Source organism: Echeneis naucrates, chromosome 14 (genome assembly GCF_900963305.1).
Source record: "Echeneis naucrates chromosome 14, fEcheNa1.1, whole genome shotgun sequence".
Taxonomy (NCBI): Eukaryota; Metazoa; Chordata; class Actinopteri; order Carangiformes; family Echeneidae; genus Echeneis; species Echeneis naucrates.
In genome coordinates, this window is record NC_042524.1 from 12,209,490 (window position 1) to 12,232,223 (window position 22,734).

Here is a 22,734-nt window from a genome sequence, read left to right on the forward strand (position 1 = left end):
TCTTTCCCATGCTAATAAGGATCGTACCGGACAAAGACAAATACAATGAAATACAGAAGCTCAGACACAGAGACAGACTGTGTTCTCCAGAGTACTGCTCATGATGATACAATTACATCAAATACTTGGATGATGAGAATAACTCATGTAAAGAAACAGTAAGAGAGAGTGAATGGGACAGGATTGAAAGAGGAGGACTAAGGATAGTGCATAGAGAGAAACTTTCACACTTCAGACGAGTTCAAATAGATAAAGCAAAAACACATCAAGGCCAAAAGAATCCTCTCCTTTCATTGACTGGCTGTCTTTTCCTGTATCACTTTGTTCCTGATGCATAACTTGCTGAAAGGTTGAGGCTCTGGTGTAGCTTTACACTTTAAGCAGACAGGAATGGGTGCAGTGCTGTTCTGGACAAAGTTTTGATGAGATAACCGACTCTCGAGCCAGCCAGCTTTATACTGATTGAGAATAATTGGACTGTCTGCGATGTCTGTCACTGCCTTGTTACCACAAGTTACTGTTTTTCCATCATTTGCCATGTGAGCTAGGAGATTGCCACCATGTGCTGTCACCACAACTGCACATGAATGACTGAGTGGTCTGTTTTTGAAAAGACTTGTGGGTGGGAGGCGGATGTCTGTGTCCAGAGTATATACTTGATAGCCATTTACCGCATCAGTAATACAAGATATACTGTAATTCAACCAGGAGCTAAGACAAACCCAAGAACAGGAGTTTGGAAAAAACACATGGGGTGTCTATCATGGGTGGGTAGTAACAAATGGCTTTTGAGCAGTACTCTCTATCATTTAGCAGAGTGACAACCATAGCAGAGTGAGAGTGGTGTTATCACAACTAAGAGCTAAAATGGCTATCAGTCTTGGCTGTGACTGTATGTTTCAGGATATATTGAGAACTCTTCCAGGAGCTTCGTCATCTTTGAGTTTCTGTCATTATTTCTTAATGATGTTTCTTCAATCTCTGCCTCCAGGGAAATACTCCTCCGGTGGTTGTGAACACTGACACACTCGACGGCTCCCCATATGTAAGGATTTTATTTAATTTCCCCCTTATTGTAATGTTATGTTAGTCTCAACCTCATCACTGACTCATTGCCTTCAGTCTATATTATCAGTAATGCCATTCCTTCCCCAGCATCCAGGTAGGTTTTGCTCATTGTTTCAATCCAAATCATAACAGTAATTAATTTGAATCCTTTTAATTAACGTAAGTAGGTCTCTGTGTTTGATACAGATTTGACAGAGGAGAAATATTACTTCACTTGATTCAAAGTTCTTTACTGAAGCTGTTTGGAGAATGAAAACAGTGAACATATTGTGATGAGTTGGAAGGGATTAGAGTGCAATGCCTCTCAGTGAAAAGTCTGCCATCACAGTATTCCTGCACAGTTACATGGCTAAGAAAAGTTGTTTTCTAGGTCAGGCATCAAAACATCCAAGTGTGAAGTAACTTCACTCTTCCTCAGGGACTTCCTTAATTGCAGGGGTAAAGCTGAGGTGTGGCTGAGTTTTTCAGCCAGAAGGTAAATTAGACTGAGGGAACAGATATGCTACTATCCTACACGCTGGTCCACACATACACCTCTTTGAGGAGCAGCGATCTTGGTAAAACTTAGTGGACAGAACATCTGGTCAAGGGATGCTTTAATTAAATTTTGATGATGATGCTGCTAATGGTAAAATCCCTCATTCAGGACTTCCGCGTCAGTTCATGAATAGCAACAAATGAAGCCCACAGGGCAACTGCTGAACCAACATATGCTGACTTTAGAATTTGGACTCTTAGCTTTGCTTATTCTTCATTTCCTCAATTGCTAAATGAGTATTATAGTTTAAATAATCAAACAAAATGAATTGAAATAATTGCCTCTATTTGACACTAAGAACTATGATTCCTTTCTTACAGGTGAATGGGACAGAAGGGGAAATCGAATATGAAGAGATCACATTGGAAAGAGTGAGTCTGAGAGAAATATCTTCTAAATTTAACCTGAGACATATTTACAGCTTGATAGAAGCAAGGACATTCTCAAGCAAATAGGCCTCATGTCATTAATAGTGACTGCATGTATATGTGTTTGTATTTGGTCCTGCAGGGTAACTCAGGCCTGGGCTTCAGCATTGCAGGGGGAACGGACAATCCCCACGTGGGCGATGACCCCAGCATCTTCATCACCAAAATCATACCCGGTGGCGCTGCAGCTCAGGACGGACGGCTGAGGTAAACCTTTGCAGGTTACCTTATGCAAAGCCCATGGGCAGACCAGAAAAAAGAAAGAAAAATCTCAACTCCTCTTTCGCTGCGCTGTCACGCATACATACACACCTAAGGTTAGGTGGGTATTACAGCTGCAATAGCCTATCAAGTTGCCTGGGAATTTTTCCCAAACAATTGTTTGCCTTTTGTAAGCCACACAGGTTTGTATACTTCATACGCAGGAGGAAAACTGAGTCCCAGTTGGAAAATGTGTATACTTTAATACAAAAAATTATGTTCTTTTAAAAAACACAAAACACAATTTATACAGGAAAGGGGCAAAGAAGAACCTAATCAGAAACTGCAGCCTGCTAGTGGGACAAGAGCTAATGAGGAGAGGAGAATGTCAACAAAAATATAAATCATCCATGCACATGTGACAGTCACGCGCACACAACCACACAGAAGAAGAGAAACAGGGCTTTAAACCTGTGCAGCTATCAGGATTTACCTGGGACCGCCGTCATTAGCAACTGACTGTCACACAGAGAGAGGGGACACTTACCACTACAAAATACCAAGAAGCGCACTTGATCAGCCTCCCTGCAGTACAACACAAACACCTTTAGCAAAGAGTCACACCTGTTCAGGGCAGCACTACCAGCCTGGAAACGCATTAGGGAGTAGTGCAGAGACAGACGAGGAAGGATGGCCACTCTTATCCTCAGCCTACCTCCAGTGATCATTTCTATCATTGTTGCTACATTTCTGTCAAATATTTTACCATAGCACAGTATTGACTGTCACAAAATTAGAGCGGAGCTGCCTCTTTAGTTCAATATCTTAACACCTCAACTTAATGAATGTCTTTCACGACTTTTACATGCTGACATGAGCAATCTTCAAAAGTGGTGTTGCATTAAAGCAGTGTTGTTACTGATAAACTGTAGCAAACGGCTCATTCTAAAAAGTTGCCCATTACACAAAGATGTAACAAAATCATTTGTTTTCTTACTTTTATCAGTAAATGTAGTGTAGAATTGGCCTTTCTGGATAAAAAAAAAAAACTAAATTTTGTGAGCCACATCTCTTTTTATTCTGCAATAAAGAAGCCATGTACAGAGGCATCCTTGTCATCCTCCTTTTTACAGTTGACCTATAAATGCTCATCTGGAATGGATTCAGTGTTTAAACAGCCCTGAGGATAATGCTTATATTAGCCTGAATGTGGGTTGTTTTTTTTTTTATCCTATCATGTTGCTCTCTGATTGTTTGCAGCTTTGAAAATATTTTAGTACTTGACTTTAGTGAACCTCTTGCACAAATAATTTCAATAAAACAAAATTATTCACAATGCAATTTGCATACCCATAAACCCCGATTTAGAGTTTCAAATTCCAGCAGAACGAATGTGTACTTCTGAAAACAGCGTATTATATCAAAATATTCAGCCTCTTTTTTTCTGCACTTAAACTTCTGCCACTTCACATCACGTATGAACTCATACATTTCGAGTGGTGAACACAAAGAGAGCTACACTGTAGCTAGCCCTTGTACACGTCAATAATAAAAGAGCTCTCACTCTCTTTAACATGAGATGCTGAGGACTGAGGAAGGCCTTTTTTCATAATCATACACACTTATATAAAGGCAATTAGCGGTTTTGCAATCTTGCCAGGGGACACTTTGGCCTGGAAGAGTCGAGGATCAAACCACCCTGGTGAACAACCCAGAAGTTAGAGGTGGAGACCAACTGCTCCTGAACTGGTCTAATGGAGGATTACAGATGATTACTTTGTAAACAAAAACTCATTGAATTTTCATTCTCTCTGCCACTGTCTCTCCATCTTTTCCTTTATCTATTTTTTAGTGTGAATGACTGCATCTTATTTGTGAATGATGTTGATGTGAGGGAGGTGACGCACAGCCAAGCTGTGGAGGCTCTTAAGGAGGCAGGTGCTATCGTCCGTCTCTACGTTCTCCGCAGAAAACCGGCAGCTGAGAAAGTCACTGAAATCAAACTCAACAAGGGGCCTAAAGGTATGTGGAAGTGTGTACTGCTGCACGGCATCAATCCTTTTGTGTGGGCTTTAAGATGCTTTATACGCGGCTAAGCAGTGCCGTCTGGATTTAGCAAGGTTAACCCTTTGCTTCTTGCTTCCTTTCCCCAGGATTGGGTTTCAGCATTGCTGGAGGGGTGGGAAACCAGCACATACCAGGAGATAACAGTATCTACGTCACCAAGATCATAGAGGGCGGTGCAGCTCATAAAGATGGGCGGCTGCAGATTGGGGACAAAATCTTAGCGGTCAGTCACCCATTCATAATGACTACTAGCAGGCAGAGATAAATGCCCACACAGATACACATCACTAACAGCCCCAGATCCTAAGTCTTTAAGCCACAAGGAAATATGTACACATATGTACATTCACAATGTTTTTTATACTAGCAGCATTAAAGTATCAAGAGCCTGAATAAATTGTAGCATTATGTTCATGGCCTGAATTTGTTTTCATTAATATATGACTAGATGTGTAGATGTGTGTAACAAATGTTTGACAGTCATGCTGCCACAGTGACACACAAGTAGCATTACTGCCATCTGCTGGACGGCAGGGAGACTGGGACATAGCAGCTGACTCCAAAATGGTGCTTGGCTTTTGCTAAATGGTGTCTGAGTTCATCCTTTACCACTGAATGGGATATGGCAACATTCTGTGCATTATGAACCTCATTAAGCCTCATTAAATATGTAATTGCAAAACAAACTATTTTTTTTTTTAATCAGCCAAGATGCTTTTTTTGCAGCCTTAACATTCAGAGCTGGTGAAGGGTGGTTTTCTATTACTGATAGCGCTCTCCAACACAGATGGGTTTCAGAGAGGGAAGGACAATAGCGGTACCAATAACATATTTTTCACTTTACTTTTTGCTTACGAGAAGCCACCAGCACCATACCAGCAGTGTTAAATGGTAATTGGGGCTCTCACTGTAATTGTGACATCTGTCTAATCTATTTAACGGTTTTCAATTTCTTTTACAATTTGTATAGTAAGGAACTGTAATACATAATTTAGAGTATTCAAATTTGTGTAGCACTTAAAGTGAAGTTCTAAAGGATTTAAAGAAAAAAGAATTAACATATTATTGTGCCTCCTGAACAGTCTGTTCATTGCTGCAATAATCTGATTGCTCTTGTCAAGAGCAACTGTCATAAATGTAAATATAAAAGTGTCAGAATGGGATTCAGTGTCTTCTCTCATCTTAGCTGCCACATCTGCTAGAAAGCTCTGTTTCACACACAACTCTGTACAGCTGCAGTTTGCTGTTGGTGATCCTGTGTTTCCCTGCTTGTTGTGAACAATCAGGTGAACAGCGTGTGCCTGGAGGATGTAATGCATGAGGATGCGGTGGGGACTCTGAAGAACACAGGCGAGACGGTGTACCTCAGGGTGGCCAAGCCCAACAACCTGTTCCTGACCAATTCGTACAACCCTCCAGACCTCACCAGCAGTAAGCTCCTCTGGTGGCCAGCCATCCAGCCACAAAACTGTCACCACATTACCTGCATTTGAATAGATTTTTTTTTTTTTTTCCTCCATTGCATTATTTCAATACCACTAGAGGTGACTGTGGGACTTCTGGAAAAATTGAAAAGCTGTTGTGAAGATTGTTTTTTGCTTCTTTTTTTTTTCCCCCCCAAAGGGAAACATTTCCTTTGACCAATTGACCTTTTGGTTAAAGTCTTCAATAGGCTTTCACAAGATGATAACAGCTTTTTTTTTTCCCCATGCTACCCATCAAATCAAAATATCACATCTTGCAAATGCTTTCCAAACGCCATATGTATGAGCTGTTATTTCACCTCAAGCTGCATCTCTGCGCTTTCCCCATCTGGTTTACTATACCTCTTTTGTTTTTGCTGTGTGCGTGTATTTTTTTCAGCATATTCCCATATGGATACTGAACTCAGCCACCCCAACTATCTTGGGTCAGATTACCCACAAGCCCTCACTCCCACCTCACCTAGTAGGTTTTCTCCTGTTCTGCACAGCATGATGGGAGATGATGACATCCCAAGGTGAGGAATGATCCTGCGGCTGTACAGTTCCCGCATATTGATTTGTTAATGGTAGTAGTATTAGCAGCTGTGGTGCAAGTAGCAGTATTAATGTCACTAGTATTGTTATATTACTTTGGGTTTGCATTGTGTTAAATATTACGGTAATTTAATCTCCTGTCTGTTTTTCAGGGAGCCTCGCAGAGTTTTGATCCACCGAGGCTCCACGGGCCTGGGATTCAACATTGTTGGAGGAGAGGACGGAGAGGGAATATTTATCTCATTCATCTTAGCAGGCGGGCCAGCTGACCTCAGTGGAGAGTTGCACAAGGGCGATCAGATCCTCAGTGTAAAGACATGGCACTCATTTTGACGTATTTTTAACCCGTCATGCACATTCCTTCATTCAATAAAAGGCACTTTGATGTTTTCTGGTTTTAGCACTTAAGATAGTCATTCTGTGTCCATCCCAGGTTAATGGCGTGGACCTGCGCATGGCCACACATGAACAGGCAGCTGCGGCGTTGAAGAATGCTGGCCAGACAGTGACCATCATTGCTCAGTACCGACCTGATGGTACTTCAGCCACCATACACAAAATCATACCTTCATACAAAAACCTTTGTATTGATTTTCAAGTTATTTAATCAACTCACAAGTTACAATCCCAGCTCTACTTGTTTCATGCTTTTTTTTCCCACTGAAAGTCATTCAATAGGGTGATGTACCTGCTTTTTCTTTTTGGCTCTGGCAAAGAGACTGTGAGCTTGTTTCGTTGTTAGCAGGCAGATTACAAAAAAGACAGAAATGCAGGCAGTGAGTGGATAGAGGGTAATTAATATTTTAAATAATCTGGGGAACAAAATGAAGTTTATGATCAATTACATTTGTTAAGTGTGGCCTGACGCCATCGCATATACGCAATTTAACAAATATTCAAATTAAAGAAAAAAATGGTCCTTTTTATTTAGGAGGCCAAGTTTCCATGCAGCCCTGTGTATTCTCTGTTTCAGAGTATAGCCGTTTTGAGGCTAAAATCCATGACTTGAGGGAACAGCTAATGAACAGCAGCATGGGCTCTGGGACCACAACGCTAAGGAGCAACCCAAAGAGAGGCTTCTATATCAGGTAGATACCACACTTGTAATGCCTTGGGTGCAATATGACTCAAGTGAAAAAGGGGCCACGGGACAAGAGTTTTGGGTTAATACACCATTCGCCGAGGTTCACAGCATTTGAGCGACAGTAATCTTAATATCACAGTTACATCAGCGTTGCTCCTCCAGAGACTAGTGAAAAAGAAATATGTTCAGCTGTACCTATAAAAAAATAAATAAATATGAAGATAAAAATGGGCAACAAAACTACTGAGAACAAAATTACAACTAAATGTGCAATATAAATGCAACAATAAGCAGTATAATTTCTTTATTTTTATATTATTTCTTTCTAGATTCTTTCCATTTATAACGGGGGGGGTATGATATGTAAAAAAAACAAAACTAAACACATCATCAATTATTATGAGTTGTAGTTTCAGTTGGAATCATGGTGTTTACATTTCATATTCAGAGAACTTTATCTTATTTTATTCTATTTATTTATTTTTTAATGAATTAATTTTTGTGTTTTTGTACCAAACTACGTAGAATCTTCCTTTAGACCTGGAAAATATGATTTATAGGTCTGAGCATCCCTGCAGCACTACAACACTTACAGCACTAACAATGCACAACAATGTTGTGCATATTTTGACTTGTGCTGGTACTTGGTTGCATAAAGTTTTTGATTATATTAGATTAATTGTGCAGTCCTAATTTGGAGTGATGGTTATTATAAATAATTCAAGAGACAGATTAAAAAAAAGCACAAAATACTACACAACCTACAACCTACAGCGACACATACAGTAAGATTGTAAATATTGGCTGAGTTGTAGCAACTGTGAGGAGAAGGGCTCCAATATATGCTAAATGTTTTATGAGTTGAGCAGTTTCCTCCTTAGTAAGAGCCAGTAAGTACAGTTTTTTTATATTTGGTCTCTTTTATTGTTTTATTTTTCAAAACAAGATTAGGACATGGTTCAAGTCTTAACTTAGACTGCTTCGATCCACCACTTAATGTATTTTATTATCTGGATTTTCCTAAAATGTCCACAAACAGAAATAAGGCAAAATCACTCACTCACTTTCTTTTTTTTACAAAGTCAAGTTAGAATAAACTCTTCTCCAATCCCTGAATTAACAAAACATCCGCATTAAATGCATGTTAAGAAATATTGTATACTAAGCTTTATTTTAGAGGGAAATCCTACACAGACCACCAAAGACTTTAACACACACCTTGTACCACAGTACAATAGAACTATATATACTGAACTTTGGCTTTCATTGATCGTTTATTTACTGCCCACCCTAAATACTGTGAACCTATCAATTAAACACAAATGCATTACTGTGTAGATTTTAATATTTGCTTTGAGAATAGGAATTTCGTTAAAACCCACTTTTAAATAATAGAAAAAAATATCTACTTGACCTCTTAGTATCCCTGTCTCCACAAATTCAGACTTCATATATCCATATGCCAAGTCACTGCAAATTGAGCTGCATAGATCAGACGTGTAAACACAACTGAGACAAGAGCTCGCCACTGTTTCTGCACCGTGGACATCCCTCCATCACATCTGCCCTCAAAGAGCAATCACATCAAGCCGAATGACCAACCAGCACCACAAAACAACATCAACATCAACACAACAACAACAGAAAGACTAAAGTACAATATGAATCATCTTCATAACGAACTCTGCAACCAGAAAACAGCGCTCAGAGCACAGGAGCTGTAAGTCTTACCTGCAGATGAACTTCATTCTTGGTTTGCTGTGGTCCTCACCTGGTCCAGGTCTGACTCCTGGCTCCAGGAGTCTGCTCTGGGTCATTTCTTCTGGATATTGTCCGGGAGACTGCTTCAGAGCCTGTTGTCTGTGGTTAGGTTATGATATAACGATTCTCAGGCTGTTTCAGTCATGCCCCTCTTTGTGCGAAAGGAGCCCCACCTGCTTCCTTGGGTGGAGGCAGGCGGGGCAGATGTTAATGAGAGAGGCCTGGCTTCAAATTTTCAGATTTAATGTATCGACATCGAGTAACATCATGTTCTATCTGTCGCCAGCTTTTGTGGTTTGTGTCACAAAGTGCTCCCATTTTGTGCTGTTATAGTCCAAACCATCCTACCGCCCGTCCGGGTGAAAGTTTGTTTATTGGTCCGCTGCAATTAACCTGCCGACGTTAATCATTGTTTTCGCAATTTGGTTCCGGGATACATTTTCCTTTGTTTTGTTTCACTGTAATATATATATTACGTTGACTTGTCCAGGATGTCTGAGTCAAAGTTAATGCCATTAAAATAGATTTATCTTTTTTAAAGACGAAAGGGCAAGTTAACTTTTCAACAAGGTTAAAGCACGATTCTTTTTTATTTTTTTTATCTAAATCAGCCAATAGAGTGCTTTTATTTCACTGCAACAAAGCAAATTGTTGTATTTTTGAATTCTTTCTGTTGTTCATTTGAGGTAAATTTTTGTCTAGATGATTCTACTGTTTCTTACAGTGATATTTTCAGTTGCTTTTCATTCACACTGAGCTACTGTTTGCTCACAGTTTAAGCCGTGTGTGCATGTCAGCAAAACATTATCATTTTGGTGCAGGCTTCGCAAAATTACATACAGAATTTGGATATTTGCTAAAAAGTCATCACAATATACGAAGCATGCGTTGGCTTTAATCTTCAATCTGTGGCAAAATGTAGTCAAGTTACTTGAAATACAAAACATCACAGTATTGGAGTGCAGGTTAAAAAGAAGAGCTTTTAGTAACTGATTGAAATTGTTTTATCACTCAGGGCTCTGTTTGACTATGACAAGACTGCAGACTGTGGCTTCCTCAGTCAGGCACTCGGCTTCAGGTTTGGAGATGTCCTGCATGTGTTGGACTGCGGAGATGAGGAGTGGTGGCAGGCCCGTAAAGTCAGCCTCCAAAATGAGGCGGAAGAGGTCGGCTTCATCCCCAGCAAGCACAGGTCAGACACGTCAAGGCGAGTGTATGAGAGTGACTGATTGTTAATGATGCCACAGCAGTTAGCAAACACCTTCAATAAACCCAACAACTTTTTCTTTTTCTACTCTGTATTGCCAAAATGCAATCTTTTCATTGTTCATCCTCTTCTATAAAGGGTGGAGAGAAAAGAGTGGTCTCGTGTTAACACCAAAGAGAGGGTAAGTACATTCACCAGAGATGTTTGACAGGCACAGCTTTTCTCTGACTCTCTCCCCGTGTAACTTTCTGTTCTCTTTTCTTATGCAGGACCATGGTCGAGACACCTTGGGCACTCAAGGTAATTAGTATAAAGTTTATAGTGTTATGGATTTTTTTTCGAATTACATTTAACACTATTGAAGCAGGGAGGATCAACTGCAGCGTTTTTTCATTTTGTTTAGTTTTTGCTCACAGTTAACATGCATGTTCACACAGTGTAGGATATAGTTTGCTGTATCTTAATTGAAGCTGGAAGTAGCAGTGTGTTATATAAATGTGTAAGCGATCACTAACTGGAGGCTCAGAGCAGCCTTCCCCTGTCTTCACCCTACTCTTTGGCATTGCTGGCATCTTTAAATGCCCAATGTGTGTTTGTTGAAATTACCCAGACTGCTAAATATAAACCCAAGCAGTCTTCACATTTTCCTTCAGACTTTGATCCAAAGCTTCTCCACCTCCACCACAACTGCGCTTGACAATAATGACATCTGATGTTTTAGCTCTTGCATTTGAAAATACATCACTTTCATTACACACAAGTACAGAAACAAACGTGCGCGCATTATCATAAACTTATATGTCATTTTATAAAGGTAAAAAAAAATAAAAATAATAAAAATGGCTGAATACTTTTTTGCTCCGTCTCCAGGGAGGGATAAACCATCACACAGTTATGAGACAGTCACCCAAGTAGAAGGTGAGGTCATAAAGAAGAAAGTCAATTTTTAAGCCCTTCATGTAAAACTGCATTTCTGCCTTGAGCTCCCTTTATGGATGCTTTTACTCTCTTTCTCCTCATGCTAAGTTCATTACGCAAGACCCATCATCATCCTGGGCCCTGTGAAGGACAGGATAAATGACGACCTGTTGTCTGAGTTCCCTGATAAGTTTGGCTCTTGTGTACCCCGTAAGTAATTATACTGTCAGTCATAAAAACTTGACTTACAGACATTTTATAAAGATGTCTGGATCATGCATCCCATCTGAAGAATACAGTGCTTTGATTTTGAGATTCTCATAAGTGTCCCGCTTGTTTGCACTGTTTTGATTGTTTTGTTTTTGTCTGACAGACACCACACGGCCCAAAAGGGAATATGAGGTGGACGGACGGGACTATCACTTTGTGTCATCACGGGAACAGATGGAGAAGGACATCCAAAGTCATCGGTTCATCGAAGCTGGCCAGTATAACAGTCACCTGTATGGCACCAGCGTCCAGAGTGTGCGTGAGGTGGCAGAGCAGGTGAGAAGCCAGATGTTGTGCTGTAAAACAGAATAAGTGATTATAAAATTTTCACTTTTTCAATTGTTGATAGATAATGATTCATAGCAGAAGGTCAGGCACAACAGGGGTATTTGAAAATCCAATTAATTTACCGGTGATCAAAATATTCAAAATTAACACATCTTTGACTAATATGTCACCTCTCCTCCCCACACGTGTTCAAGCAGCAGGGGAAACACTGCATTCTGGATGTATCAGCCAATGCCGTGCGCAGACTACAAGCAGCCCAGCTTCATCCTATCGCCATCTTTGTCCGGCCAAAGTCACTGGAGAATGTCCTGTATGTAAATGCAAACTTTTCGGGTGTTTTTGTTGGCAGAAGCTTGTACAATGCTCTATACATCAAGACCGCATGTTAGAATAAATTGCATGTGATATTTACAGAGAGATCAACACTCGCCTGACAGAGGAGCAGGCCAGGAAAGGAATGGACCGAGCCCTCAAACTAGAACAAGACTTCCTAGAGTGTTTTTCAGGTAAGCGTGAACAGAAATTAAATACACACACAGTAACAACACAGAGCCTGGGATTTCTAACTAGAAAACTGGTATCGCCATATGCTACATACCAGTGGATTTGGATTTGGAATATGGCAGCAGATAGTCAACATGAGATGATACACCTGTGTTTACTCTCCAGTGTATGCTTACCCATAAGCCACTTGATGGAAGCAGTGATCATAATAAAATGTTTTGTTGTCATAAACGCCAGGCTGTGCATATTTTCAGCTCAGTGCTGGCGTTCATGTGCACTGAGGGGGTTAAGATATCTGTGTTTAAATTGGCATTATTGAATGACTTACAAGAAATTGAATGCTCCTTTGGAGGACTCGGGGATTTTTAACATTTGAGATTTAAGAGACACATTTGGGGCAAATCCCAGCAGTTGGCAGAATATGAATGTTGGATTTCATGACAAGACCACTGCTGTCTGCAATTTATAAAAAATCATGTACAGCTGTCATATGTGACATTCTGAGAACTACTGAGAGAATATGTGTGAGGCTGAATGAGCATTTGGGAGCTTTGTAGACATGCGTACATCATGTAAATATGCCATTGTTTGTTTTGAGTGACAGTATTGATACACACGGATTATCAAACTAGTCATGATCTATATTAATGGGTTGTGTCTCACATCTTGCAAAACATTTACATTTTTCCTGCTGGCCATTGTTCTTCTTTGTTGTGGCATGGCACCGCTTGTGCCATTTCTTTCTCTGTCCCTCACTGTTTTCTCTCCTTTCCTCACACATGCTGTGTCCTGCTTTAGCTGTCGTGGAAGGGGACAGCTTTGAAGAGGTCTATCACAAAGTAAAGACAGTGATCGAGGAGCAATCAGGGCCTTACATCTGGATCCCCACTCGAGAGAGGCTGTGATGCTGCACCTACCCAATCGCCCCTCCCTCACAGCCACCATCCAACACCACCCTTCACCCTCACAGTCAAGCCAGCCTCGCCTGCGTGTCTGTCCTCCAGCAAAGTCAGTGCTTAGGCAATCACTGAGAATGACACAGAGAGACGAATGCATACTAAGACAAACACAGAAACAGACAAACACAGGAAGTGACACAGCGAGACAAAGATTGATACCAAAAAAGAGACTCTGAGACTGATGTGAACACAGTGATAAGTAATTAGACAGAAAGAGTTTGAGAGAAAAGACTTCAGTATTCCTCTTTAATGACGCAGGACTGAGTATTGAAGCCCTAATCAACACTTAATATTAAAATGCATCTTGGCCACAAGTAGACAGCTCTAAATCCAGCTGTGACTGCACCCAAAACTGGGGATATAAACGTCTAAACACAGCTGATAGCGATGCCAAACAACTTAGTGCATTATGTGTGTTTCTTCTCTTTAGATGCAGTTGCAGCTTCCCAACAGTTGAACAAAGAAACTCAAATGTGAGGCGAAATCTAATCATAAGGGATTACTCAAGCAATTTCTGATGCATTTTGATGCCAGGTGTGAACTACAGTCTATGTCATTCAGGTAGACACGGTGTGGATATATTGGCAGGGCTTAAAGGAGAGTAGAGGGTGACCCAGCAGGGATGGACCCCAAAGTAGTATTAAGACAACCTCATCCGCTCCATCCCTCGGAAGTGTCCTGCGCCCACTGAACACCTTCATGCGCCTATTTCTGAGATGGAGGTGCTCAAAAAGACACTGACCCCCCCTTTTTTTATACCGCCTCCTGGCTTTCTCGCCTCCTCCTCCTCCTGCTGTCAGCTCTGCCTTGTTAAAGGCAGGAAAGGGGGGAGACTGAGAACAGGGGGCCCAGATCCTGCTGAGTCCCTCTTGACCAGGAGTTCTTTCATAGTAAAGAGTCCTTTTTTTGTGAATCTTTTCTTGGTTCTGGGTGTGAACTCAGAATTACACCTCAGTGACCAAGACTGACATGTGTTCTATCACCCATGTTGAATATTGTGAGGCATTATTTAAAGGCAGTTCAAATAATTATAAAGATAAAACTCATATGCTGAATTTGTGCATGCATTCTCAAAAACAATGGATACAGGGGACAAAAACAATGGTAAAATCTGACAAAAAAAAATACAATACTAAAAGAAAAATATGTAACAAAAAAAAGAAAGGTGAGTAAGTAGGGTGTGTTATCCTTTGCAAACTCCTTAATTTGGAGGAGTTTTTTAGCATGTCTCATGAAAGAAGAACAGAAGAGACAAGGTCATGAGGCATCATGGTCGTGAGAGGCCAGTCCTGAAGTCTTGAGCACAGTAGATGCTTGGACATCCAGTTTAGCCTCTACTCTCTTATACAGCCCCTTCACACACACACACACACACACACACACACACACACACACACACACACACACACACACACACACACAAACACACACGCACGCACACACACATGTAGAGTAACCTCAGCTGTAACCTAGCACACTCCTCTACAGAGGGACTGGCTATTCTGGCCTGTTAGTCAGAATCCAGGATGAATGTTATCTCTCTAGGCACAAACAGCAGAGCTGTTAGCTTCATCACACCACAGCCAACTCACCCATCACTCTTCCAAAAGAATCCCTCAGCCACAGACGTACACACTGTTTGCAGTGGCCTTAGTAAAAGCCATGGCATTTGTGTGTGTGTGTCTGTGTGAGCTTGTGTGTGCGTGTGTATGTGCGTGCGTGTCTCTGTGTGTGCGCTTTTGTGCACATCCACGTGTGGAAACTCCTCTTTGTGGGAGGAATAGGTCTTCTTTTATTCTCTCTCTTCCACTTTTTCTCTGCTTCTTTCTCCCATTTGTGTCCACACAAATTAAATCTAAGTCATGTTTAACAGATAAATGGCCTATATATAAGTATAAATATAAATAAATAAATATATATACATATATATATATATCTTTTTTATGACAATTTCTAACGGGACTAAGTCTGTAAAAATCAACATCTGCAAACAATATTCCATTGACTTCTTTGGGTAATATTGCTGTTTGGTTGTTGAATTTACTCACACTCCCATTTTATTGTTGTAAGACGCAGCAAAAAGAATAACTGAACCGTTCCATTTGATGTAAAGCAGACCTCACACTAGAGCTTTGAACTGACTGATTTGACTTGTTCTTGTATAAGAATTGAGACACATGTACAATGCAGCTGTGTGCGTGTGTGTGTGTGTGTGACTGTACGCGTGCATTTGTGTGTTTACTGCTTGTGTGTGCGGGTGACTAGAAAGTGTGTCTTAAAAATACATTGTGAGAACATCTATTCTTTATAACACTACTGGTGGTTATAATATATAAACATAAATGGTATAGTGTGCGTGGTGTGCGTGTGTGTGTGTCTAATGCATCTGCGTGTGTGTATGTGTGTGTGTGTGCCAACGTGAGCAAGTGAGACACGCACGTGAAGATGTAGTGCAATACTGATTTGATTTTATGCAATGAAGAAGGTTTTACATGTGTCTAACATTTTAAAAAAGAGTATTTATAAAGTTTGCACTGATGGCATTATATGCTTCAGGTATCAGCAGGAAAGAGATGGTGAGCAAAAGCAAAACAATTCAAAGGTTTTATGAGCATGTGTTTGTATTTACTTATAATTTGTCCTGAATTATAAGAGTAATTATAAGAGTTAAGGTGGAAGCATTGCTGGAAGTGACCATACATATTTATTGTTTGATTATTTTTGCTCACTTGCTTTTCTCTGGTGGAACGGCTGAAGCCCGTGAATGACAAGTATCGATTTCTGTTTTTGTTTAAATTTTATTATTTATTTAGAACTGTCACTGGTTTTAATTTCAAGTCTGTATATTTTTTCTTTTTGGGGTTTGTTTTTTTTTTCACATTGAAAGAGCTTTTGGGGTTTGGCCAGAAATGTTGTAAATATAATACAGATGTTGGCGTGCCATGTTGGCTTTAGATTTAGCCGTGCACACTGCTGATTCGAATCCATCAGAGCCACAGCCCAGTTTAACCGTTCAAACACAGAAACAACTTCTGCACACACATACAAAACACACACACACAAAGATATCAGCACTCCCATTTACATTTACACGTTGAGAGAATCTCAGAAACAACAACACATGGCAACACAACCATGAATGGAATAATATGTTTTCAATTTCTTTATTTGAGGGTTCAATGTATTTCTTAATATCGCTCTCAGCCATCCGTATCATAGTGTGATATTCCTTATAAAGTATATGAATTTTTACAGAAAAGACTGATTACAAACTTACAACAAAGTCGACTGATGCAGAAAAATATATTTAACATTGACAATATCAAGCAAAATAAAATGTTCCAGTTCAGTGAAGCGCTTGTTGTAAATTAGCTATAAAATAATAAAATGAATTTAAAAATGCTTTCTGATAATTGACTCAGCAGCCTTGTTTGTTTGTTTCTCTTGTTGGTGATTTCATGCCCTCCAGTTCCACAGGTGACTGTAGCCAGAACAACCAGGAGGGGGCGCTCACTCTCTTCTGTTCTCAGCTGCTGATACAAGCTCCTCTGAGTTGCATTTGCACATACTTGCTCTGGTTGCTGGTCACACCCCTACTTCCCCCCCTCCCATCAGGGGAGCCATTTTCTCTTTAGAAAAGCACACAAGCAGGTTCCTTTCATTTGATTTTGTGTTATGCTATAGTGTGTGTGTGTGTGTGTGTGTGTGTGAGCGTTAAGACAGTAACTGTGTGTATGGCTGCTATGATCCTGTACGCTGAGCCTTGCCTGAGACTTCAGGCATATTTGAATCATCTCTACAGTTTGTAAAGGCACAGTCTCTGATTCCAACTAAAAAAGGACTCCAACGACAGAAACAGAAACTCCGACTTGCTGCTTGATGCCCAGAAATCGATGCATCCAATTTTGAATTTCACTAGCTATTGTACAGTCTGTTTCATTAAGGAACACAGAGAGGCTAAATTTAATTTGTAATCTTAAAACTTTCTATTTCGAACTTTGCTCCCATTTTACAAAGAAAATTACTTCAAGGTCTTTGCATTTTTTACATTAGTACTTCCAAAGCCATTGAGAGAACCTCAAGAAGCTACACCTCATTAGACATCACTGACATTTTGTTGGCACGGTCAGCATAAATTACAAATTTCTGTATACCCACAAATCTTTATTCTTAATTTTGCTGTTACTGTTAAATACCAAAAATGCAAATGTGTGATTTTGTTGATGTGATGAAAATGAAACAAAAGGTGTATAGTAAATCCCCATCTATTTTAAAGGAAAAGAAGAAGAATTAAAAAAAACAGTTTAGGGGTTTGTACACCTTGTGGCTTGAATGAAGATATCCTGAACAGCTCAAGAGTGCTGATCAAGTTATTTTCCCATTTTTATCTGGGCATGAGGTAAAATAAGAAATTTACCTGTAAAGTTTTTTTATTTTTTAATGACTGCTAATTTTTTTTATCTAGTCTACTTAAGCAGTGTCCTGTTCAGGGTCATGGAGAGGCTAATTGTATTTCACCTCTAAAGTTCAAAACATCTGTCACCTGGTTGACCAAAGCCTGGCCTCTGCTCTTTTATGCCGGCGGAAAGTGATATATAGGATTAGACAGAGAGGGGGGGAGGCATTCATCAAAGGTCATAAAATGGATTTAAACCAGCAAAGCAGTAAGGCCCCGTAGCCATCGGGTTACTCCGTCCACATGTTTCTGTTATCCTCCTGTCAGCTATTAACAATTATCTGCACCATACACCATGGCATGTAATGCATCTACCCACAAGCTGGAGGAGGAATGTGCAGTTGGATCCTAGAACAAGACAGACGCCTGACAGATGGATTATTGAAAATTTTGCCAAATGAATGTGGTTTCTGCAAAATCAGAACTTTAAGTTTCTGCCTGATTAAGCAAAAGGCTCGCTGAATAAATTCTTTCTGTAATCACTGAAGTGTATTGGAAATCTTCACACCCAAATGTACACACAACCCAGTGCAAACATCTTTTGTTACCGCCAGGAGGAATCAGAAAAGGAATAATTAAATCAATTACACAGAATTTCACTCACAAACGACAGAGTGAAATAAAAAGGATAATTGTCAAACAGTTGAATCTCACAACACATGCTGGGGTGAAGATGAGTCATTACACATAACGCGTCAGTGTCAGTACTGTATCACCAGCCACTGTTCGCTGCCTGCTTCACAATAAGCCGATGATGGAGTATTACGTCTATATGCCTGCTGCAGTGACAGAGTCAGGTTTTTGGTGTTTATGTGGCTCTCCCTCAGTTCCTCCCTCCTTTCTGGTGTTGTGTCTGCCTTTCCTGTGGTTTTCTGATTGGAGGCTAACCTGGACTCATTTACCTACACACCTGCCATTAGCTGCCACACCTCTTCTGCCATCTACTCACCTGCTCCATAACAACCTTGTTTGTTCTGCCACTCGTTGCCAGATTGTCTGCATACTTCCAGTGGTATTGTGTCTTGGCTTTTGTTTCTTTTTGACCTCTTTTGACTCCTGTTGATCGTGGTTTCCTGCATGCAGCTCCTGTTTTACCTCCACACTCCTGCTGCGTTGCTTTCCTGGATTCCACACTCCACTTGACCCAGCCTGCCAGCTTCCCTTCCTGCATGTCAGAGTCCACTGCTCTCCCCGTACCTGCTTCTATCTGATCTGTCTTCATTGCTCCCAACAATCATCTTTCACTCGTTTCCTCTGTCTCATTATCCACCACATCTCCACACTCTCTGTTTGTGTTTGAACCCTGGTGCCCTAACTACCAGAAAGTCCTGACAGACAGGACAGGATTTGAATGAAAGAACAGCTGACACGAGAGACTTCGGAGTGTTGGAAATGGGACTCAAGTGAGAATTATCTCAAAGCGTTCAGAGAAACCTCAGAACTGCTTATATACTTCTGCACAGGAAACCGCTGAGGGATTTCAGTACAACACAACGTGGCATATTATCAGCAGACCTGAAGGCACACCAGCTGAGTTGTTTCAAACATCGGCCATCCCCTGCACATTCAAGATTCTTACACAGGCCCTGAAAAGCGAGTGAAAACTTTGAGTAAACAGTTCTGCATACACTAGAATTCATTACATGTTTGGAACTTCTCTGCACCTTTCCTTTGCAGGAGCTATCAGTTGGATGTATCCTTCAGAGCAGATTTATTTATTTGGTCAAGGTAATCCAAAGGATGATTACCCAGCAGGCATATTTCTATCTAGGATTTTCAAAAACAGCAGTAGATATTGTTAGTCCTAGGCTTTAGACATTTCAATCAGCCTAACAAATACTTTGGCTCCCCACATGATGTTGTCAGTATCATTTGTTACCTTCATTTCAACATGACAGCTGCAGCCTGGAGTAGTGGATCAAACACGGATCCTTTCCATGTTCATATTTTATTATTCATTCCAGCCTGCTGTGTCTTCTTCATCCCCTCCATTTGCTCTTCCGCCCATGACATCCAAGCTGAATTCCATCAAACTGTTTGTGCAGGACATTTCCACTTTACCTCTGCTGTTTATATCCGTGTGTGTGTGTGTGTGTGTGTGTGTGTGTGTGTTTGTTAGTGAATCCAGATCATGCCATTCTGGCCATTTCACTGTCCTTTTTATTCACATATCACGCTGATTCCATGAAGTTTAGATGATTCAGCTGCAGACTTGTGCATGGCAGGGTGTGGTGCAGAGTTTTGTTAGGATGTTGCATTATGCTGATTTGAAAGGAGCTGCAAACTTAAGTTTATAAAGACCCCTCTGGCTTTTGTACCAGGGTTCTCAGATTGATGCTGGATTAATTCTAGGGGATACTTCTGCCTTTTTCTGACTCTTACTAGCTATGATTAGAAATGCCACACTACCATAGAACACCTCTGTACATAAAAATAAGAGAATGAATGAACTGGAGTGTGAAAAGTTTATTTACTTCTGCAGAAAAATGTCAACACAATATCCATTCTGCTTATTAAAACACAGCGTGCTGGCTTCAAAGGAATGTTACCTTCAGTGGGTAATATTTAACAACCTTGAAATTAATTGAAAATGACAAAGATTTTCGTTTTGCTCAGTTTCACCAAGCAAGGCTGTGACAGCGATATTAAAATGAAACATTCTGGTGTCATTTTCTAAGCTGCAAGGGTAAAGCTTAACCCATGAAGGCTTATAATGTCACCAAGGCCGTATGCATACTTTCATTTTGTAGCAGCGATGATAACATATGATCTCAAAATTAGAATGATCATGTGCAGAAATATGCCGGTAATCAAATTAAATGCTTCGGATTATATACAAAATGCAAAATAGACTCTTAAGGAAGAGAAAATTGCACCAGCCAGATAGGTGCTGCTGGAAAAGAGGACATTGGAGGCAAAGCTCCTGTTCTATCTGTGCATAAAAATGACAGAAGCGAAAATGAAAATGTGGTGATTCTGTAATGAGTCGAGTGATTTAGCTGATTACAAGCCTCGTGCCATTATGTGTTGATGGGGTTTTTGCAGTATGTTATGGGCCAATATTTCAAGTTATGGGAAATAAAACTGTGAAGCTGTTATTGTGTCACAACAAGGAGACAATGTAAATATGGAAACAATAGATGTTATATATTCTAATGGGATGGCTTACACTGGGGTCTGATACTGAGCTTAAACACAGGGGTACTTTAAACCGATGGTGCAACCACGCAAGTAAAAAGTCTTTGTCATTTTTTTCATTAATTCAGTCAGTTTTAAAAGGGCAACAAAACATCCAAAATCTGTTGCTTCTTCCCCGTGGTGACAACGAATGTCAAATTCCTCATGAAATTTTTCATTTCAGTCTGGATCCCTACAGTGCTATTTGATTATCTGTGGAGATACTGTACAGTAGCATGTCAAAGGTTGGAGTACTGAGGGATGCAATTATGGTGAAGTCATCTGGTTCTAACTTATTAAAGACGACTCTGATTCTGACTCCAATAAAGTTTATACAAGTACTTGCGCAAAAGCAACTTCTGGTTCTTGACCCCCTCCCATGCAGGAGTCAGACAGACCAGTCTGCTGGCTTTCAACAGTTTGTGATGGCCAGTAAAACTATGATGACAGTTGGGTGTCTGATGATAGAGTCTCTGGAAAAATAGGTAGAATGTGAACAAACTGCTGACAAATGGCCTTGTTTTCTTGTGTTTGTAGGTCACTCTGAGCTCTTCTTTCATAACCTCAGGAGGTTCTACAAATTATAGACCCAGTGTGAAGAAGAAAAATGGAACCTCCGAAGGCCATCTCTCAGTCCTGTTTGTTTTACAGTTATTCCCTGCTGAAGCTCCATCTTCAGTTCACCAGTGCTGGAAGTCAGAGCCTGATTAAAGCTTATGAAGAACAATTTCATGCACTGCATTCAGCAAATGTGACAGCTTTGGCGAGTTGAAAACCCCTAAGCATCATCCTTATGATCCTCTTTTCAATTTCTATCCACTAATCTAACTCAGTAATATATGAACAAAAGAACAACATACAAAAAATAGCTCACTGAAAAGTGAAGCGGAAACTGTTAGAGGAAGAGCTGCATTTTCACTTCCTGATTTATATAATGCTTAATTCCAGACTGATAGTTATTGTAAGTATTCATAAAATATATTCTGGAGTTGAACACAATGAATTTTCAATCCTGTGCTTTAAAAAAAACCCAAAACAGCAAAGAAGATAAAATAGGGTTGATGCTGAATAAAGCAGAAGTCTAACAATGAAATTATTCTCTTATCCAGTACAAATCTCACAATAGTCTAATGTTTGTGCATTTTCATGTTGCCTATTCTGATGTTTTGTTTTGTTTTTTTTACTTGGATACATCAAATTTTGCAAGTTACAGCACTGACCCATGTGTCATCATATGATGATATCAATAGGGTGGATAAATCAAACGTAACTCAGAAATTCTTCCAATTATTCTGATATTAAACACGAAAAACAACAAAACAAGTTGAACCCAGAGAACAAGAAGTGCTGCTCTCGCCTTGCTAAAATTAAACATTGGTCTGACCTTGTTAGTGTGCTTGAATCGCTAATATCTTGTTTACACTTTGTCATTTAAACTTAAAATTTGCATTTTCTCTTATTTATCCCGCTGATTCTCCCAGATCTTCTTCAAGAGTGATCCCATTCACTTCCCCTTGAGGAAAACGCCCATTAATTAAATAAGAAAATAAGCTGCATGCTGCTCTACTGATGTAATGAATCAGTAATGCTGTGGCTCAAATTAAAATGTGCTATGTTCAGAATGGGTAGTTGGAGAGCGATATAGGAACACTTTAAAAGATAGATGGCATAAATTGTAAAGGTTTCAAAATGGTCAGTGAAATGGCACAAAGATAGCTAATACTTTCTAATGCTGGAAGTGTTGCTTGTGCAGTTTTTTTTTTTTTTTCAGAATTCAGCAAGAAAAATTG

At 40.1% G+C, this 22,734-nt stretch overlaps 1 protein-coding gene across 1 annotated transcript in view; it reads left to right on the forward strand.

Annotated features, from left to right (window-relative positions):
• The window catches only part of dlg4a (discs, large homolog 4a (Drosophila)), a 38,460-nt gene extending 21,827 nt beyond the window's left edge, over positions 1 to 16,633 (forward strand). Inside the window, exons 3-21 of the mRNA XM_029520266.1 lie at positions 992 to 1,045; positions 1,927 to 1,977; positions 2,117 to 2,241; positions 4,088 to 4,257; positions 4,389 to 4,525; positions 5,589 to 5,733; positions 6,166 to 6,301; positions 6,473 to 6,629; positions 6,754 to 6,856; positions 7,255 to 7,408; positions 10,181 to 10,357; positions 10,511 to 10,553; positions 10,642 to 10,672; positions 11,243 to 11,290; positions 11,399 to 11,500; positions 11,664 to 11,836; positions 12,049 to 12,158; positions 12,263 to 12,354; positions 13,151 to 16,633. Of these exons, the coding sequence (XP_029376126.1) occupies positions 992 to 1,045; positions 1,927 to 1,977; positions 2,117 to 2,241; positions 4,088 to 4,257; positions 4,389 to 4,525; positions 5,589 to 5,733; positions 6,166 to 6,301; positions 6,473 to 6,629; positions 6,754 to 6,856; positions 7,255 to 7,408; positions 10,181 to 10,357; positions 10,511 to 10,553; positions 10,642 to 10,672; positions 11,243 to 11,290; positions 11,399 to 11,500; positions 11,664 to 11,836; positions 12,049 to 12,158; positions 12,263 to 12,354; positions 13,151 to 13,257 (2,115 nt within the window). The 3' untranslated portion in view covers positions 13,258 to 16,633. The remainder of the gene's footprint in view (positions 1 to 991; positions 1,046 to 1,926; positions 1,978 to 2,116; positions 2,242 to 4,087; positions 4,258 to 4,388; positions 4,526 to 5,588; positions 5,734 to 6,165; positions 6,302 to 6,472; positions 6,630 to 6,753; positions 6,857 to 7,254; positions 7,409 to 10,180; positions 10,358 to 10,510; positions 10,554 to 10,641; positions 10,673 to 11,242; positions 11,291 to 11,398; positions 11,501 to 11,663; positions 11,837 to 12,048; positions 12,159 to 12,262; positions 12,355 to 13,150) is intronic.
• Positions 16,634 to 22,734: the final 6,101 nt, after the last annotated feature.